Here is a 21988-nt window from a genome sequence, read left to right as displayed (position 1 = left end):
CTTCTGAATTCATGGACCAGAAGGAACCTGACACCTTTTGGTAAAATAACAGTCCTAAAAACCTTGGCTATTTCCAAATTGACACATTTGTTTACTAATTTACCTGATCCAGACGAACAGTTTATGATGGAGTTAAATAATATTTTTTTCAAATTTCTTTGGGATGGAAAAAGAGATAAAATTAAAAGAAGTACGGTCACCCAACCCTATGAAGATGGAGGATTAAAGATGGTTGACGTGAAAAGTTTTCTGTCATCTCTAAAAATCGTTTGGTTAAAAAGAGTTGATGGCCTTACTGGATTAATATCAAGATTATTGTTGAAAGCATGTCCATCTGTTACAACAATTAATATGAGAGGAGAGGAATTTGCAAATGTTTTGATGCAGAGAATGGAAAACCCGTTTTGGACCAATGTTTTTAAACATTATAAGAAACTACATGGAAAATGTGACCCTATAACCTTTAACGATTTTGTATCAGAATGTTTACATTATAATGTTAATATTCGGAGAGATAAAAAGACAGTGTACATTCAAAATTGGATCGACAATGGAATAGCTCAGATTGGTCATATTTTGGGACAAAATGGATACTTATCCTATAATGCGTTTAAAATCAAATATCCAAATGTGCGAGGCGATTTTGTATTGTATCAAGGTGTAATCCAGGCTGTTAAGAAATATCAGAGAAAAATCGGCTTAGAATTTGATAAACATTTTATTATGACAGAGCCCATTGTGTGGAAATGTATTTGTAAAGGTAAGACACAACTTATTTACAAAAAACTGATTGAACATGCTACGGTCCCAAAATGTATCGAAAAATGGTCTGAATCTTTAGACTGTTTGTTAGATAAGAAGGCTATTTTTCAACATGTTTTTAAAACAACAAAAGACACTTGTCTGAGATGGTTCCAGTACCGATTATTGTACAGAATTTTGCCCACAGAAAGGTTTCTATTTTTGCGAAAAATTGTGGATACGTCATTGTGTACATTTTGTGGTAGAAATGAAGAAACCCTTTTACATATGTTTTGGGAGTGTGATAAAGTGCAGACTTTTTGGATAGAATTTGTAAATTGGCTAAAGGCGAACTGCACCCATTGCAACAATTTAAAACTTTCTAAAGAACTGGTTCTTCTTGGAGTGGCGAACAATGTAGTCACCGAGAAAGCTTTTGATGTGTTATTAATCTGTGCCAAACACCATGTATATATTTCCAAAATTAACAAAAAGACCCCTCATTTTCAGACATTTAGTAGAAACTTTAAGCAAAGATTTATTTGTGAAAAGTATAACGCAGTTGTGAATAATACAGTAGATAAATTCTACAAGGATTGGCGCCTGTATATGCACGTTTTGATGTAACCCTTAGGTTTTTTCGTTCTTAAAACCTTTTGATAATGCGACCACCAAACCACTGAACATCCCCCCCTCCCCATTCCATCCTCCCACCCCATGTATGTTGTAATTGTCCAAGTGTGCTTTTCTGTTATATGATTCTGTCTTTTCGGTTAGGTGATGTCCTGTAATGTACAGCATATACATGTAAAAAAAAAAAAACTGTACAAAAAGAGAATTAAAAAAAAAATAAAAAAAAAGAAAGGTTACTTATTGGAACGTTAGCCTATATTTGTGACAAAACAAGACAAGTGAATGACTTGTTTTATCAACAATTATTAAACATTCCAATAACAAACATTTCTTGTTTTTGTATCCTCGATATTGAAACGTCAGCAGTCTATGTGTTTGAGGGTTATCACAAAGATCAACCTACAAGCTGGGCGCCTTTCTTTTTTTATTTGTTTGTGTGTGTTTTGTTCAAGATTTTTTGGGTTGATTTGTTTTGAGGTTGTATTTTGTTACATGTTAGATTAACCTTTGCCGTGCTTCCTGGGTTCACCTGTACCCAGAGACACACTAAAATCATTGTAACTCTGGAACCATTAAAGGTATCGTTTTGAAATTTTAAGTATCTCTCACACACCTAATTTGCTCTCTGTCTGCAAATTTTTAGTGTGTACATGACAAAACATTAAAATTAATTGATTATGTTAATTAACATAAACACTACCGATGGCGCGGGTTCACACAGACCCATACTTTCAAAGAGTAGTAGTGATTGTAACTATCCCTCTGCCGACGGCGCGGGTTCTGCTACACCCATAATTACCAAAGCGGCGGAACAGTGTCTGTCTGCCTGTTTGTCTCCAAGAGACTGTCTGTCTCTCTGTCTGTCTGTCCGTATCTCTCTGTCTGTATGTCTGTTGTCAGTTGCTCTGTCTGTCTGTCTGTCTGTCTATCTATCCGTCTATCTGACTGTCTGTCTATCTGACTGTCTGTCTCTGTCTCTCTGTCTCTCTCTCTCTGTGGATCTCTGTCTCTCTCTGTGTCTGTCTCTGTCTCTTTCTTAGTCTCTCTCTTAGTCTCTCTCTCTTTCTTAGTCTCTCTCTCTCTTTCTTAGTCTCTCTCTCTCTCTTTCTTAGTCTCTCTCTCTCTTTCTTAGTCTCTCTCTCTCTTTTTTAGTCTCTCTCTCTCTCTTTCTTAGTCTCTCTCTCTCTCTTTCTTAGTTTCTCTCTCTTTCTTAGTCTCTCTCTCTCTCTTTCTTAGTCTCTCTCTCTCTTTCTTAGTCTCTCTCTCTCTCTTTCTTAGTCTCTCTCTCTCTCTCTCTCTTTCTTAGTCTCTCTCTCTCTCTTTCTTAGTCTCTCTCTCTCTCTCTTTCTTAGTCTCTCTCTCTCTCAATCTCTCTCTCTCTTTCTTAGTCTCTCTCTCTCTTTCTTAGTCTCTCTCTCTCTCTGTCTTAGTCTCTCTCTCTCTTTCTTAGTCTCTCTCTCTTTCTTAGTCTATCTCTCTCTCTCTTTCTTAGTCTCTCTCTCTCTCTTTCTTAGTCTCTCTCTCTCTCTTTCTTAGTCTCTCTCTCTCTCTCTTTCTTAGTCTCTCTCTCTCTTTCTTAGTCTCTCTCTGTCTCTTTCTTAGTCTCTCTCTCTCTCTTTCTTAGTCTCTCTCTCTCTCTCTCTCTCTCTCTCTTAGTCTCTCTCTCTCTCTCTTTCTTAGTCTCTCTCTCTCTTAGTCTCTCTCTCTCTTTCTTTCTTAGTCTCTCTCTCTCTTTCTTTCTTAGTCTCTCTCTCTCTCTTTCTTAGTCTCTCTCTCTCTTTCTTAGTCTCTCTCTCTCTCTCTCTTTCTTTCTTAGTCTCTCTCTCTCTTTCTTAGTCTCTCTCTCTCTCTCTCTCTTTCTTAGTCTCTCTCTCTCTCTCTCTTTCTTAGTCTCTCTTTCTCTCTTTCTTAGTCTCTCTCTCTCTCTTTCTTAGTCTCTCTCTCTCTTTCTTAGTCTCTCTCTTTTTCTTAGTCTCTCTCTCTCTCTCTTTCTTAATCTCTCTCTCTCAATCTTTCTTAATCTCTCTCTCTCTTTCTTAGTCTCTCTCTCTTTCTTAGTCTCTCTCTCTCTTTCTTAGTCTCTCTCTCTCTTTCTTAGTCTCTCTCTCTCGCTTTCTTAGTCTCTCTCTCTCTCTCTTTCTTAGTCTCTCTCTCTCTCTTTCTTAGTCTCTCTCTTTCTTAGTCTCTCTCTCTCTCTCTTTCTTAGTCTCTCTCTCTCTTTCTTAGTCTCTCTCTCTCTCTCTTTGTCTCTCTCTCATTTTTCTTAGTCTCTCTCTCTCTTTCTTAGTCTCTCTCTCTCTTTCTTAGTCTCTCTCTCTCTTTCTTAGTCTCTCTCTCTCTTTTTCTTAGTCTCTCTCTCTCTCTTTCTTAGTCTCTTTCTCTCTCTCTTTCTTAGTCTCTCAGTCTCTCTCAGTCTCTCTCTCCCCCTCTCCCTCCCCCTCTCCCTCTGCAAGAAGTCGGTGAAGGGAGAAACTCGATGCACCCACTGAAGTAGCGCTGTGGGTTTCCCTGAACCCACCCCGTCGTTAGAGGAATAAACGGTAAAAACCCTCTTTCAAATGTATGGGTTCAGACAAACCCGCATCGTCGGGCGTGTGTAGTCAAAAGCGGCATCCGGCAAAGGTTAAATGGCAGTTATCTCCCTTCTGGATGGAGGTAAATTCAAGATGGTGACTTACTGTATACTGTCTTTTCTTGAAAAGTGTTGTTAACTTAATTTTGTAGAATGTTTCTGAGATAGTGCACCGTTGTGGGGTTGTTTTTTTTGTGATAGCGGAGACTTCGAAATGTGGACAACAGTGATCATAAAACACATTAAGTGTGTCAGGTTTGAGTTGTCTTCAGCTTACACTAAGAATGTACAGTATGATGCAGCCACGCACTCAAATATGCGCGCGCGTGAACACACACACACACACATACACACACACATACACACGCACGCAGGCACACACACACCACACACACACACACCACACACACACACACACACACACACACACATACACACGCACACCACACACACACACACCACACACATACACACACCACACACACACACACCACACACACAGACACACATACACACACACATACACACACACACCACACACACACACACACATACACACACACATACACACGCACGCAGGCACACACACACCACACACACACACACACACACACACACACACATACAATACGACAGATAGAAGAGCAAAAACAGTTTTATTTAAACATGATTGTGTGTTATTGTTGGTGCTTTTTGAGAAATGCCATGATTTGCTATCCACTTTGCAAGCAGGCAGTAAACATTTGTAAAACACAAGCACGATGACGTCAATTCTTGTTTTGCGTCATAGAACTGACGAAATCTGTCTGGCAATCTCCAAGTGATTACACTCTCTGTGAAAACCAGGAATAACCTGATGTGTTTTGGGCAATGTTCTTGTGTTGGTGGCGGTTGTTGTTGTTGGTGTTGTTGTTGTTGTTGATGTGGTTGTTGTGGTAGTAGTGGTGGTGGTGGTGGAGGCGGTGGTGGTGTTGTTGTTGTGGTGGTGGTGAAGCTCATGGTAGAGGTGGTGACGATGGTGATGATGGCGGCATGTCACAACAAGACACACTTCCTATCTCTCCTCCTTTTGGCGATGGTGGTGGTGGTCGTCGTCGCTGGTGGTATTGGTGGTCGTTGTGGTGATGGCGGTGGTAGTGGTTGTTGTATTAGGTTGTGATGTGGGTGGTGGTGGTGGTGGGGGTAGTGGTTGTTGTAAGGGATGGCGTGGTGGTGGTGGTGACAGGAGGCGTGCGGACCGTGATGAGCTGTGTGGTGCAGCGTGATACTGCATACAGCCTGTCTTCACGATCAATCTCCTCATCAGTCCACCCTTCATCATCATCATGCTGATCTCTGCCCTGTAACACGGCCACCACGCGCCGCTCCAGGCCTGTCACCCAGCCATACCACGCTACTGTCACTGTGTCCGTTGCCGCCACCGCCACGTCCTGCACAGCTCCCTCCCACCTCGCCCTGTTGTGTAGCCAGTCTTGATACCCCAACACACTCACCGGTACACCTGCATCCTTCAGTCCCTGCACCACGCCGCTAGCTGGTGACGTCACCTGCCCTGCCTCATTCGTGACGTCATCATGTAGATTTCCGCTTCTGGTCAGGACGAACACGTCGCGGTAGCTCAGCCGGGAGGGACTGTTGGCGGCGCTCCTCCCTGCAGGAAAAAGACGGTTGTAACGGTTACACAGTCTTGTTTGATTAATAGTCATGTATGTTAGCAAACATTCGTTACATTTTAAGACACAACCTATCCGTGTATTTGTTTTCTCAAACACACACACCACCACTCCCAACCCCCCTCCCACACACACACTTGATTTATAAAATCATCACAAAGTGTGTACATTTTCAACAAACACAGACATCAAAACTTCGACGTCATGACGTAATTTTGCAGTTTACGTCAATAAAAATGACGTCATTTTTTCTCCCTGCAGACTGACCTGACTTTGGATTTGATTGAAAATTTAGTTCTTGAGCAAAGACGTTTCAATATATATAGTCTCGGGGGGGGGGGGGGGTTGAGGGGGGGTTGAGGGGGAAGGGGGGGTGGTAAAACACCATTAAGGAACGGGAAGGTTTACCCATCACTCAAACCTACCACAATCATCATCATCATCATCATCATCACCACCACCACCACAACCATCATCATCATCGTCATCACCATCACCCCCACCAACACCACCACTACCTCCAACATCATCATCATCATCATCATCATCATCATCAGCTACACAACTTACCCACACCCAGACGGCGCAGCTCGGCAGCGATATCCTGACCACACTGTGCGCAGTCCACCGGCCACCGACCTGTGTGAGCGTTGCCATGGTGACTCAGCCGTATCACGCTCAGCCCGTCCCCAGGGGCAGGCACGCCGCTGTCGCTGTAGTCGTGGACTTTAAACCTGTGAATCACGGGTTGTATTTCACGCAGGACGGCGGGCGCCGAGCGGAGGGGGACAGTGAACACCTGTGTCTGCAGTGCTGGGGGTATGTCGCGGTTAAGAACACCGGCACACCACAGGTACAGGTGTGGTACTTGCTGCGCTAGGCGTGTTACAAGGCGTGTGAGACGGGGACCATCCTTAGCCCTGTGACACAGAATGGAGACATGGTGTTAGAGATGTGTGTCACACTCACATGAGACATGGTAAGCTGATAATAGTAATGCGTTATCCGCAACTTAAAAAAAGATGTCACTTGATATTTTACCAATTTACGCACACTGTGGTTAAAACAACATGCAATTCCACTCGTACACGGTGGTGCGAGTTACATGAATCAGACAGTTATCTCTCTCTCTGTCTCTGTCTCTGTCTCTGTCTCTGTCTCTCTGTCTCTCTCTTTCTCTCTCTCTCTCTCTCTCTCTCTCTCTCTCTCTCTCTCTCTCTCTCTCTCTCTCTCAAACACACACACACACACACACACACACACACACACACACACATACACACACACGTATGAACACAAACCTGCTGTCAAAGAACGCCTCGTCGATCAAGACGTGCAGGTGGCCGTTTTTCACACACGCCAAGAGGTCGTTGACTGCCTGCTCGACATCAGCCTCCCTGTCCCATAAATTGTATCGGTGGTACGACACGCTGCCTGGTGTCAGGGAAGGCGTCGGGCCCGCTCTCAGCGACATCTCCAGCTGTTGTGTGATGGATGTGTTGACGGCCCAGGTGTCACCCCATGTTGACAGCACGTGCACATCGTGCCCCTGTCGCAGCCACCGCGACCCCTGCAGCACCAGCACCACTGTCTTACCTGTTGAAACACAAACAATATTAAGGTTACTAAATTGAAGGACAATGTAAAAACAAGGCAGTGTTACACGTAGAGACGACATGCACATCGTGACCCTGGTGATAGGGAAGATGTAGGCCCGAGATCAGCCACCCCAACCCCTGCAGTACCAGAACTGTCTTACCTGTTGGAACAGAAAATATATCAAGGTTAATGTTGTGCAAAACAATGTAAAAACAAGGCAGTGTTACATGTAGAGACGACTTGCACATCGTGACCCTGGTGATAGGGAAGATGAAGGCCCGCGATCAGCCACCTCAACCCCTGCAGTACCAGAACTGTCTTACCTGTTCACACATAAAATATGACCTAAACAATATACATGTATTACAATACAATGTGAAAGGAAGGCTCTGTTACATTGAGTCCGTTTCACCAGTTACACGCGAAACACAGCATCAGGAACATAGCAATAAGTTTCCAAAATAAGAATTTTCTTAGCAGTTATATCCATTCTTATTTTGAAAATATAAATTTCATGGAGACTAAATGAACAAACTTTTCTCCGAGTCAGCTGGGTGTCACTAAAACTCGAAAAGACACGAAAAGACAGCAAATAGATACGAAAAGACGCACAAATACACGAAAACACACCTTTGACCCTTTCACCACTGACACTCACACTCCTTTGAGTGAAGGAAGTCCTTATCTGTTTGAAGTGGGCGGTCATTTGTGAGAAGCTCGCCATAAACGGATAGCTTGGGCCCCAGGTGGTCGTAATGTAAGGCCAAAAAAAAAATAGGTCTGTTTACGGTAACCCGACCGACCCTAGTTTTTTCGCGCGACCCTAGACTTTTTTTTTGCATTTGGGGAAAAAAAAAAAAATCTTGGTTTTTTTGGCAAAATAACGTAAAAATATGGGTTTTTGGGGAAAAAAAAAAAAAAAAAAAATCCCGACCTACCGACCCTATTGTTTTGGCCTATGTTACCGTAAACAGACCTATTTTTTTTTTTGGCCTAATGTGCCGCCAGCTTGACTGGGTATGTTGGGGGAATCGGCGTTTTGTCAAGTAGATGTTAATTCCTTTGTCGGATCAGATGGATCGAATACCAGCTCAGCTGGGGTGTGCATGTGGTCAGTTGCGTAACTTTTATGAGTTACCTGGGGTAGCCGCTGATAACAGGTTCGTGTGGGAATGTTTGATGCGCTCAGATCAAAGCCTCATTTAAGAGATAGCGAATTCCGTTGCAAGCCCCTGAGCAAATTTTTGATTAGTGCTTTTGTGAACAAGAAACAATTGACAAGTGGCTCTATCCCATTTCCCCCCTTTCCCCGTCGCGATATAACCTTGAATGGTTGAAAACGACGTTGAACACCAAATAAAGAAAAGAAAAGTGAGGAGGTGATTGTTACAAGAAGGTGTGAATACACTGTGTGAGTGTCAATGGTGAAAGGGTCAAAGGTGTGTTTTCGTGTATTTGTGCGTCTTTTCGTATCTATTTGCTGTCTTTTCGTGTATTTGTGCGTCTTTTCGTATCTATTTGCTGTCTTTTCGTGTCTTTTCGTGTGTCTTTTCGTGTCTTTTCGCGTCTTTTCGTGTGTCTTTTCGTGTCTTTTCGCGTCTTTTCGTGTCTTTTCGTGTCTTTTCGTGTCTTTTCGCGTCTTTTCGTGTGTCTTTTCGTGTCTTTTCGCGTCTTTTCGTGTGTCTTTTCGTGTCTTTTCGTGTGTCTTTTCGAGTTTTAGTGACACCGAGTCAGCTGGATGCCTTTTCTTCAGTTGACACATTTTGTGTGGAATCAGACGACACACACAGCGCGCACAAAACAAACCGTCCTCCAACAAAACTAGAACCTTCTGCTACGATGACAACGTTATACACATCGCGTCAATCATTCGACTAAGACGTCATTTCAGCAAATTAGCTGGCATCAGAGCACTGTCATGGGGCTGTCACACTATAACGTATAGAAACTTATGCCGACTTATGAGAATTTTCATCGAAACGCTAGAGTACGTTTGACATAAGTTAGGACTGGTGTAGGTTTCTTATAAGTAGTAATACGTTAAAAGCACGCTGGTATAAGCTGGCATACGTTGTTGTATGCTGAGACCGAGAACAAAAATTTGAACATGTTCAACATTTGTGGACGTATGCTGACGTACTCTTCATACGTTAGGCATACGCTAGACATACGCTACGCATATGTTAAATACGTTACAGGTAGTTTACTCATACGTCGAGCTACGTTGAGATACGTCGAGATACCCTTCCTACACACATCATACCCTTCCTACACACAAGATACGCTAGCAGCAAGGTGTACCATACAGCTAACTTATCGATAACCTATTACAGTAGTAACTTACTTGTAACCTATGTCTTACCTATATTGGCCCTGTCACACGACCGTTTTAACGCCTGCGTATGCCGACGTATGGGACATTTGAATAAGTATTTGAATAAGTACGCTGGCGTACGTCGAATACGTTATGGGTACGTTTTGTATACGTAAAGAGGACGCTGAAGCACGCTGGCATACGTCGTAGCATGCACAAAACTTTGCTGCGTGCTCAGCGTACTACGACGTATGCCAGCGTGCTTCAGCGTCCTCTTTACGTATACAAAACGTACCCATAACGTATTCGACGTACGCCAGCGTACTTATTCAAATACTTATTCAAATGTCCCATACGTCGGCATACGCAGGCGTTAAAACGGTCGTGTGACAGGGCCATATCTAACGTATTCCAAGCATGTCTGACGATCGTGTAACTTATTGAACGTGTCGCTACCGTACAACTAGCGTATGATTGGCGTTTTGCTGTCCCTGTATTTAAATGGCTCTTCCTCTGCGGCTCTTAAGCTTGGTAGCAGTCTGCGTCTTCGGACCCATGTTGGTTGCTCGCACAGTGTGGAATGAAGTTCTGTCTGAGATTGACGCAATATTTATTGTGATTGTCACGTGATCGTTCGAAACACGCCGATCCCGCTGCGCATATAGGTTTCTCATAAGTTACTCATACCGTTTGGGCATAAGGCGAGGCCGCTGGTCATACGCTATGATACGCTAAAATAAGTTTTATATTTAAGTTAGTGATGTGTTTCTAATAAGTTAGACGTACGCTATGAATACGTTATGCATAAGTCCAATTTAGAATGTTGATGCTTTTTTTTGGACGTATGCCAACGTATTTATATTATTTTCATACGCTGGACATATGTTTCTCTAAAACGCTAGAGTGTGACAGCCCCATAAGGAAATCAGAAACATTGTTTTGTCAGTATCGTTTGCCGCAACAACAGCGACGACAATAATTATTCGTGTTGTTCACGATGATGATGATGATGATGATGATGGTGATGGTGATGGTGATGATGATAATGGTGACGATGATGATGTAGATGATGATGATGATGATGATGATGATGATGATGATGATGATGATGATGATGATGATGATGATGATGATGATGATGATGATGATGATGATGATGATGATGATGATGAGATGATGATGATGATGATGATGATGATGACGATGAAAGGAACATTAATGAAAATTACCAACATGTTGTGTGTGGGTGTTTTAAACAAATATAAAACAGAAGTAGTAATAAAAGGGTGGTGGTGGGTTTGTTTCTCTTCATAACAGCAGTATTAGCACAGCACCCGTCACACACATGTCAGCAGGTGTACGGTGTAACTTCATTCACATCCTGTCCTACTAGTGATGTTCAGTTGTGCGACTTTCAGCCGAGTTTGAGCCGATTTTTGTCGATGAGAAGGCAGGCATGGGAATTGTCCGCCGAAAGGCACATTTCCGCCAATGTTTTTTGGGTTGTTTTTTTCGCCGTAAAATCTAAAGTGTCTGCCGAAAAAATAAATCGGGGAGGCAAAAATGGTTCTGAAAACTGAATTTAATGGCTTACGTGGAGCTCAGATGACACCAAAGTGCACAACTTGGGTTGTTTGGAGAACATTTTTTGAACATATGTAAGGCTAGGCGCTTCGCGCCGTTGACTTTGAGCTTACTTGCACATTTTCAGCCTTTTTGAGTCACTTGAGAAAAAGTGACTCTATGTAATCGGTCAGTGTTAGTCTGTCCGGCCGGCCGGACGGCCGGCCGGCCGTCCGTAGACACCACCTTAACGTTGGACTTTTCTCGGAAACTATCGAAGCGATCGGGCTCATATTTTGTTTAGTCGTGACCTCCAATGACCTCTACACTTTAACGATGGTTTCGTTGACCTTTGACCTTTTTCAAGGTCACAGGTCAGCGTCAAAGGAAAAATTAGACATTTTATATCTTTGACAGGAAACTATCAAAGCGATCGGGCTCATATTTTGTTTAGTCGTGACCTCCAATGACCTCTACACTTTAACGATGGTTTCGTTGACCTTTGACCTTTTTCAAGGTCACAGGTCAGCGTCAAAGGAAAAATTAGACATTTTATATCTTTGACAAAGTTCATCGGATGTGATTGAAACTTTGTAGGATTATTCTTTACATCAAAGTATTTACATCTGTAGCCTTTTACGAACGTTATCAGAAAAACAAGCGAGATAACTAGCCTTTTCTGTTCGGCAACACACAACTTAACGTTGGGCTTTTCTCGGAAACTATAAAAGTGACCGGGCTCAAATTTTATGTGAACGTGACTCATTGTGTTGTGAATAGCAATTTCTTCCTGTCCATCTGATGCCTCATATAATATTCAGAACTGCGAAAGTGACTCGATCGAGCGTTTGCTCTTCTTGTTTACTTTTTCAATTCCCATGCCTGGAGAAGGCAGATAATAGTTGGTGCAGCAAAATAATCGCGAAGTTAACCATGTAAAAAGACAACCCCAATTTTGATCAATTGCCGGCAGGCTTCTGGTCGAGAACAAACTCCCGTTGAAAACTGTGCGACTTTGAACAAAGACCCTAAGTACAGGGCGTTTGCTGTGAACAGCTTTTCCTGGAGGCTTAATTAGTTAGCAGAGTGAGCATAGGAGACTGAATCTTGTTATAGCAGAAGGCCACAGAGCTAATATTAGTGTTGCCAGCACAAGAAACTAGAGCTGCATCTGCCGCACGCCGATGTTAGCCTTTAACGAGAAACAGACGCAAAAAAATCGTTAAGAGAACTGTCACAAATCGGCAGCAAGACCAACACAAACAAAATAAGAAACAAACAATCTAGTAAGAGAAGCTGTGAGCTTGTCACCTGTTCCAGGCGCTCCCGTAATGCAGACCAGTGGCGGGTCTCTGCTCATCAGGTCCAGCTGCTGCAGGGTCAGAACCAGAAGTGCCAGCCTCCGCCCCAGTTCCACCACCGCCTGGCCTGCAGTCCGCACCTCCACGCGGACACCGTTGTAGCAAGGTACAGACACTGTGGTGGCCGGACCAATAAACCTGTAACAGAAATAATTAAGATAAACCTAAATGATAATTAAAACTCAAACGTAAAATACCGACATTGTTTCAGCACTGTGCATGTGACGTAACTGACACGGATGTCATTTCTCTCACCTGGCCACGATGTCCAGGTAAAGTTGATCAGTGAGCCGAGTGTCCACAGTACAGGCCATCCTGTGTTGCCACCAGGTGCTCAGCTGTGATAACACGGCGGGTGTCACGTGCCAGTACGATGCAGGCTGGGACAGTTGGTCAGAGCAACAGCACAGCTGTACGCACTCCGCTGTATTGGCTGCACCCAGGCTCTGACACACCGCCTGCAATGTAGATAATTTATACCTGTCGTAAAATTGCGTGACACATATACACATCACAACGTCACAACAATACTTATCTGTCTATAATGAGTCACAGCGTATTACACACAGATAGGCGGCACGTGATGTTGAACAAAAAAAAAGTCGATTTATAAACTTTTGAATAGCTCATTAGATTTTAAAATACTGTCTGTCTGTCTGTCTGTCTGTCTGTCTGCCTCTCTCTCTCTCTCTCTCTCTCTCATGCTCTCTCGCTCCCTGTGTCTCTGTCTCTCTCTCTCTCTCCCTCTGTCTGTCTCTCTGTCTGTCTGTCTGTCTCTCTGTCTCTGTCTCTGTCTCTGTCTCTCTCTCTCTCTCTCTCTCTCTCTCAAGTTGTTTTATTACGCTCACATAATGCCCCATATCAACTTTGCTTCAACACTTTGGGATAACTGCAGTGATGTTCATCTCAAACGACTCAATTCTCTTCATCGCCGTGCTGCAAAACTAATTCTGCATGAGTCAAATAAGCCAACAGATGATAAATTAAAGCTCCTTAATTTCCTTCCCTTGAAAGATCAGTTGACGCTAAACAAGGCTGTCTTTATGTACAAAGTAATTAACAATAATGTTCCTGGATATTTAAAATCACATTTCAGACATGCCACAAAAAGATATGGGTCCCAGAACCTGATTCCCCCCATCCCTCGTCTAGACTTGTATAAGTCAAGTTTAGCCTTCTCAGGAGCGTCTCTATGGAATTCCATACCCCTACCCCTCCGAAATGCCTCTTCTGTGAAAACGTTTAGGCGCCAGTTTCATTCCCGCTTAATGGGTAAATAGAACACTTTTCATGTCTGATATTTTAGTGCTTTTTACATTTAGTCAAGTTATGTTTGTATTTTGATTTGTTCTTTATGTGTATGTATTGATAATGATATACATGCGAATGATTGGGACAATTCCTCCCCACATTTGTTTTCTCCCTTTTGTTATTAGTTGTTTTGGATGTTTATATGCAATGCATTATTGCAACTATGCTGCAATTTCCACCCTATATTGTTTTTCCCATTTTTGAATGTGTATACAAAACCATAACCCCTTTCTTATTACTATTTACATTATGTACGTCTGTAAGTAACAATAACCTTGTCAATTTTACTATCTATATTATGTGCGTCTGTATTAAGTGTTTGTATAAGGGACAGGTTGTAAGATTAGGCTTTGCCTAAAACCTCTATCCTTTGGTAATAAAGTTCAGTTTCAGTTTCAGTTTCAGTTTCTCTCTCTCTCTCTCTCTCTCTCACTTGTTGTAACTTGGAATTGTTTTTGTCATTCAGTATCCGCCTCAGCTGGGTATGGCTGACGAAGGGCAAGAAGAGAGTTTTCCTCACAGTCAGGCCGGGAGCAATGTCACTGACCATGTGTCTGGCATTCACCTCACACTTGTCCAGCTGCTTGACCGCCTTGTCAATAACCTTGACCACCACAGTGTCTGCTTGGCTTGCCTCGGTCTTACCGACAGACTTGATCTCTCCGATCATGATACCATACTGTCGGTGAATCACCAGGATGTCAAAGTCTCCCTGCTTTCCGTGATGCCGAAGCTCCTTAGGTAAGTTTGCTGGCTTTGGGAGCTTGCCTGTGTGTTTGGCGTAGAACGGCTTGTTGAGGTAGTCCTTAAAGTTCAGCTCAGACACCACGAACATGACCTCATTTCCGGAATCTCCGAGTTGCTGCAAGTTGTGCAGCACGTGCTGCTGTGCAAAGTCTGCTTGAATGTTGGCCTGCTGCTGCTGAAGCTGCTCACTAGAGGGCAGCACAAGCACCTCCTGGTCAGTACCGGGTACTGTGTCTTTTTTATAAGGCACCCAGGCAAGATGGACAGGTGGTACAACGTAGGTGTGGGTGAGAGCGTCAGGGTACAGCTGTTTCACAAAGTCCACCAACTTGTCACGGGTGAGAGTGTCAGGGGACAGCTGTTTCACAATGTCCACCAAGTTGTCACGGGTGAGAGTGTCAGGGTAAAGCTGTTTCACAATGTCCGCCAACTTGCCACGGGTGAGAGCGTCATGGGACAGCTGTTTCACAATGTCCATCAACTTGTCACGGGTGAGAGCGCCAGGGGACAGCAGTTTCGCAATGTCCAACTTTTCACGGGTGAGAGCGTCAGGGGACAGCTGTTTCACAATGTTCACCAAGTTGTCACGGGTGAGAGCGTCAGGGGACAGCAGTTTCACAATGTCCACCAACTTTTCACGGGTGAGCGCATCAGGGTACAGCTGTTTCACAATGTCCACTAAGTTGTCATGGGTGAGAGCGTCAGGGGACAGCTGTTTCACAATGTCCACCAAGTTGTCACGGGTGAGAGCGTCAGGCGACAGCTGTTTCACAATATCCATCAACTTGTCACGGGTGAGAGCGTCAGGGGAGAGCTGTTTCACAATGTCCACCAAGTTGTCACGGGTGAGAGCGTCAGGGGACAGCTGTTTCACAATGTCCACCAAGTTGTCACGGGTGAGAGTGTCAGGGGAAAGCTGTTTCACAATGTCCACCAAGCTGTCACGGGTGAGAGTGTCAGGGGAAAGCTGTTTCAAAATGTCCACCAAGTTGTCACGGGCGAGAGCGTCAGGGGACAGCTGTTTCACTATGTCCACCAACTTGTCACGGGTGAGAGCGTCAGGGGACAGCTGTTTCACAATGTTCACCAAGTTGTCACGGGTGTCCTCACCACTGGTGGAGCTCGCCATGATGCGTGATAAAACCACTCGTCCAGGAAGCTGTTAAAGTGACAAATAAGAAATAATGGAACAAGAAATACGAATCGGAGTTAACTAACGACAGTCTGAAGAGGTTGATGTCGGAGTTGTGGTGGTAGTGGTGATGGTGATGGTGGTCATAGTGCGCACCTTCTGTCTCGCACCAGAAACACCACGTTTGGTTTCTACTGGATGGATCAAATTTAGATACCTTTTTTTTTTTTTTTTTTTTTTTTTTTTCTTTTTTTTTTTTTTTTTTTTTGCCTCAGTTGCATGCAGTCCGCTTCAAGCTGAAAAATAAATAAAAAGAATGAAACCCTAAGTTTTTTTTTTTTTTTCTTTTTTTTTCTTCCTTTTCTCTTCTTTCTTTCTTTCTCTCTACAGCTGAGCGTCCTTCTTCATTGGCGTTTTATAAATGTATCAATTGTATGTGGTTTTCTACAATGGACAAAATCTTGCATCTTTAATGTTGGTTATTGTCTTACATATGTCTGTGTTTGGGTTGACTTAAGTGTTGTTTGTGGCGGTGTCATGATGGAGTTAACATAGTAACAATCACAATAAGTAAGAGGAAAAGCAAATTGTAAGCGTGCTAAAGTTTTCTTAGTAACAGTTCTCTTTTCATACAAGTGGTGTTAAGTGTAACAATGTAAGTTCCGCCTTTACCCCGGTACCGTTCTCCTTTTAGCGAAACGAAAGAAAGAGGGGGCGGTGAGGGAAGCCAGAAAAGAAGTATATATGATACACTATTCTACGTTTCGTATTTGTTTCTCTTTGTCAAACATTATTATAATATCAGTGGGAGTTCCGTATCTATATTTGCTTATGCACATCTTTCCTATCAAAATCAAGTGATTTATATATTTGCATTTTATTGAGTCAGCACCATTAATATAACCACACAAAATATGTTCTATTCCAAAGACTATTCTTATTTTATATTTCTCATAAATAATTTGTTCAACGTATCTCCATAGCACTTTTATTTTCTTACAATTAACAAAAAAATGTTCAACGTAATCTATTTCGGTTGGACAGAAGGGGCATCTCTCACTATCTCGTATTCCAATTTTATACAGAAGAACATTTGTTGGATAAATCGTGTGTAATATTTTCCAGTGCAGCTCTCTTAATCTGGATTCTTGGGTTACATTTTTGGCCAGGTTCCAATGTGACTGGTCGACATTAATGCCAAACATATCACGCCAGAAGTTGATAGATCTCGGGGTAGTGTACTTTTCTTCAACAATATATTCACGGAATTGCCTGGCACTTTTAATACTCGTTTTATTGAAAAGAAGATTGTTTTGTCTATTCAATACAGGTTGGTTAGGATCATAATTGCTTTTCTTAATATATTCAGATACTGCTGATCGAACTACAATATATTCCATGTAGAGGCCAGGTGAAGCGTCAACACTTGCTTGGATAGCGGGATAGGACTTGATACCGTGATTATCTAACATGTCTCCTACATACGTAATGCCTGACCGGGCCCAGTTCTCATAATACAGAACGTTATTTTGATAACTTATACTTGGATTGTTCCATAAGCAGTTGTCTTGCACGCAATCGTTCTGAGAAATTGTATTATGTTCTAACCATGTTCGAGCAACAGCTGTCCAAAATATCGATTTTATTCTTCCAATTCCCTTAAACTTAGACGGTCGAATAGCTGTAGTAAAGCAGGCAAAGCCACAACCGAACCCTTCAAAATATTTGTTTGGGATCCATGTCCATTTGCATGAAAGGTTGCCAGATGAGAGTTTGCTTAACCATTGACATAAGAAGGAGTTTTGCATCGTTTTGACGTCTATCATATCAATACCACCCTTTTCGGTACTGCTATTTAAAACAACTCTTTTTACTTTTTCAAATGCTTTTTTATTACAATCTTTTTTCCTCCACAAAAAACGATATAATATTGTGTTTATTTCCTGCAGCACTTTGTCAGGGATACAAATAGATTGCATTAAATAAACTAACTGCGAGAGCAGAAAAGTTTTGATAATGCAAATTTTTCCAGGAATGCCCAGGTTCCTTTTTTCCCAAGTGAAGATGCTTTGCTTAATTTTATCAATTTTACTTGACCAGTTTAGTTCAATTTCGGATGCGCTTTTCTCGCTGTTAAAGTTTACTCCTAATATTTTAATCTGCCGAACACATTTTACCTCAAAATTAAAATTGATATTTTTACTTGATCCAATTCCCATTGCTTCAGACTTTAGCTTATTCAAGCACAAGCCTGACACCTCAGAAAATACGTCTATAATCTGTAGAACCATTGTAACGTCATCCGCGTCTCTCAAAAACAAAGTGATATCATCGGCGTATAATAGAATTTTTAAAATATTTCTACAAGTTACATTAAGGCCTTTTACTTCGTTGCTCTGCCTAAATCGTATAGCCAGAAATTCCAGACCAATAATAAATGCCATCGGTGAGAACGGACATCCTTGTCTAATGCCACATTTTACATCAAAGTTTTCCGACAGCCACCCATTGTACACAATACAACTTCTGGTTTCATTAAACAACACATTTACCCACTGTATAAAATCTTTTCCAAAGCCAAATTTACGAAATGCACAAATCATATATTTTTTGGATATACTGTCGAATGCCTTTTGAAAATCCAAGGCTAATAAAATCCCAGGTTTCCTATTAATTCTGCAATATTCAATCACATCGTCTATAGTTCTTATAGTGGATGAGACATGCCTTCCTTTCATATAACCGACCTGGTCCTCATTGACCACTTTGTTTATTACTTTGCTCAGTCGATTTGCAAGAGACTTGGCTAAAATTTTGTAGTCAGTGTTTGTCAGTGAGATGGGTCGCCAGTTTGTAAGTTTGTTTTTTGGCAAATCTTTTCCCTTATGCAATAAGGTTAATACTGCTGCCCTTTGGGTGTATGACAAAGAACCATGATCAAAAGAGTAATTAAAGGATTGCACAATTACATCCTTCAGTTTACACCAAAATATTTTAACAAATTCAGTAGTCAGACCATCCAGACCGGGCGAAGACCCGTTTTTCATCATCCTAAGAGCATTGGAGGCTTCTTCAATGGTAATTATACCTTCACATTGTTGCATTTCGTTTTCACTTAATTTAGGAAGTTCGCACTCGCCAAGGAAGTTGTCAACACTGTTAGATACAACCAAATCAGGTATGTTTATTTCACGGCTATAGAGGTTTGCATAGTATTCTTTTTGTGTTTTTAAAATTTCAAATTGGTCATGTATCTTGTCTCCATTCTCCAATTCAATATTCGGAAAAAGTTTTGCATTTGCCCGTACTTTTTCTAGATTGAGGAAAAACTTGGTGTTCTTTTCCCCCTCCTCAATCCATTTAATTCGAGATCTCGTTTGTGCGCTCTTCAATCGCTCTTGTTCATGAATTTCAAGGTGAATTTTAAGTTCTTCGCGTTTTCTTAGTAAAGTGACGTTATCAGGTTCCCTAGCAAGATCGGATTCACAAGATTCAAGTTTGTTGTACGTGTCAATCTGCTTATTTTTATTGAAAACTGCACGTTGCTTACTGAATCGGATCGTTTCCTCGTTTATTTTTATTTTTAATAATTCCCATTTTTGTTCAGGGTTCTCCTGCTTATTTTCATCAAGGTAAGTGTCAATTACACTATTGATTTTGTGCACATATTGCTTATCTTTCAAGAGCAGATTATTACATTTGTAATAACCCGGTCCTTTCTTGCCGTTAGAGAGTTTTAGTGTAATACGTACACCTCTGTGGTCGGATGTTGGGACAGACATTAAATTAGTCTCGATCACAGTGTCCATTCCCTCTTCCGTTGTAAAAATATAGTCTAACCGTCTGGCTATAAACTTGTTAATATTTATTTTGGACCATGTATATTCCCTAGTCTCGGGATTCAAAATACGCCAGACGTCATTTAGACCACACTGTTCGACAAAAGAGTTGAAAAGTTTGACATGTGCGGCAGGGTGTTTTTCTCCACTAATGATATCAAGGTTATTATCTCTAACACTGTTAAAATCACCGCAAACTATTTTAATCATCGAATTACTTTTGTTGATCTCTTCAGTAAGAACAGCAAAAAATATTTTCATTTCTCTGAAAGTGCTTGGAGCATACACATTAAAAATAGTTGTTTCTTTTCCATTAATAGACAGGTTTATGGATACAATTCGTTCATGCTGACACTCGATGGACCAATCGAAGGAAAACTGCTTTCTTAAAAGAATAAGTTGACCCTTGGAGTGTTTTGTTCCTTCAGTCGAGATTAATTCACCTCCCCATTCTTTTTTCCACGTTGCTACGTCTGCCTGTGTAATATAAGACTCCTGAATACAAATTACGTCATATCTTCCTTCTCTCAGTCGACTAAATAGTTTTTTCCTTTTAGTAACATTTCTCAATCCTCGAACATTTAAGGACAATATTTGTAAATTTTCCATACTAAAATATTAATATGTTTTAGTAGTAGTTCCAACTCGCATCCAAATCGCAATGACCAGAAATCACAGTCCATTAAACATGCAGTAGTCGTAAGGGGGAAGAAATCTTCTCAATAAGGGACATAATCATCCCGTCTCGCTTTCTTTGGCGTTTTGTTCTTTGTTGACATTGTCGACGTTGGCCGGTGATTTGTTAACATCAGCGCACTTCTGCTGTTTCTGAGGCTGAGAAAAGAAATCAAGGTTGCGGTCCTGTGATCGGTGTCTTTTCACAGATTCCAAGCGGCTTCGCGATCCTGCCAACAGCGTAGCACTTCTCGGTGTACGAACAGATGGTCGAAAATTCGCGAAAAAGTCGGGGGCGGTGACGAGGTTGGTGGTGGAGGACGGAGCCCTGTCACTGGTTTGCACCGGCTCGTCTGTTGTAGTTTCAGCTTCAAAAGACTTTTCGGTTTGCGCCGGCTCGTGACTTGTCGCAGTTTCGGTTTCAGAGTTTTTCTCGGTGGCTGTCTGGCAGTCAGGACTGCCACGTCTGTGACCTGGTAATCTGCAGTCTCTGCAAACTACTTCATTCTCGCACACTGACACATGGTGCCCATCCAACAAACATTTGCTGCACACTACCTTCCTCGGCACGGACTTCTGTTCCCTATGATAAACAGCAGCGGTGAAAATGCTTACAATCATGGTTTTCTCGAGAGGGACAGGGGGCACAGTGATGAAGACAAAACGACCCCCGGTCAGAAAACGAGTCAATTTTCCATCTTTGTCTCTAGCTCTCTGTTGCTTAACTCCTGAACGGAGCTCGCACCCGAGACTGACAAGTGAGTTTTCGATCTCAGAGTCGGCTACCGAGAGAGGGAGGTTGTCAATGAAAACTTTAGTAGAGGGCTTTTCAATGCCGAGATTGTCACGCAACGAAAAAGGGTTTTCACCACATACCTTTAAGGCGACGTTCCTCAAACTCAAACCTTGAACAAGCAGAGTGTTGCGTGCTTCTCTGGTAGCTGCGTAAATCCTCCACAGCCCCCGAATCTCTTGAGCTCCGAGAACACTCTCTCGTCCAGAAACTCTTTCGGCAGCCAAACACACTTCAAGCACAGAAACACTGTCACTGTCGGACAGGGGAATGTCTCTTCTTTTCAGAAAAACAGGGTTGACACTCGAGGCCATGATATTTCAAAAGAGAGAAGAGAAGAAATGAGAAAATAAAAAGCTAACACATTCGGTGATCATACGACGCAATAGGTCGCGAAGAGTAGACAGCGGGAAAAGCGATGAGTGCTCACTGTGACAACTGCCGTGTACCGGAGCGACGAAAAAAACGTGACCGCACGCCACGACTGTCGCCAACCGAATGATCACTTTTAGATACCTATCGTTTGGCCAGAGTTAGCCTCTGCCGCGTATGCAAATGTTGACTGATATGATGAATTATAACATCCAGAACCGAATTTAAGAAAGGATGAATAAAATTCGTCATAAGCCCAAGAAGACAATTTCAGTGGCTGTTCACATCAGAGCATATCGGCGAACCGCTCTCTAGCCAATATCCAGGTACCACACTCAGGCCCCTGAAATCTACCTGTACCGAACAGCAATGTAAGATCTTCTTGTAGTCACACGGCGGGTGTGTGTGTCTGTGGGGACGTCTGGCGTTGCCAACAACAGTGTGACAACAACACTAGTAACTGTGACACCGAAAACACCGAAAACACCGAAAACATCGGGCAGAAAGCCACACGACACGTATAGAAAGTCTGTGTCGATATGAAAATGCATGCCTGTCACTTTGAGAGAGAGTAAAGTATTGTTGTGTTTCCTTGCCACGAGTTCCCTGACTACGGGTTCGAATCCAGACCAGGACGCACACGGGCCGATGTTATGTGCACAC

General features: G+C 42.4%; 1 protein-coding gene across 1 annotated transcript; it reads right to left on the bottom strand.

Moving 5' to 3' along the window:
• Positions 1-4585: 4585 nt before the first annotated feature.
• LOC138974801 (uncharacterized) lies at positions 4586-15643 on the bottom strand. The gene is made up of 6 exons (XM_070347529.1): positions 14288-15643; positions 12712-12914; positions 12407-12594; positions 6921-7215; positions 6190-6539; positions 4586-5597 (listed from the first exon to the last, which is right to left on the bottom strand). The coding sequence occupies exons 1-6, from the start codon at positions 15641-15643 to the stop codon at positions 5095-5097; spliced, it is 2895 nt and encodes a 964-aa protein (XP_070203630.1). The 3' UTR covers positions 4586-5094.
• Positions 15644-21988: the final 6345 nt, after the last annotated feature.

This window comes from Littorina saxatilis, linkage group LG8, assembly GCF_037325665.1.
Source record: "Littorina saxatilis isolate snail1 linkage group LG8, US_GU_Lsax_2.0, whole genome shotgun sequence".
NCBI lineage: Eukaryota > Metazoa > Mollusca > Gastropoda > Littorinimorpha > Littorinidae > Littorina > Littorina saxatilis.
Note: the sequence above shows the minus strand (reverse complement) of the source record. Positions and strands in the feature narration are given on the sequence as shown.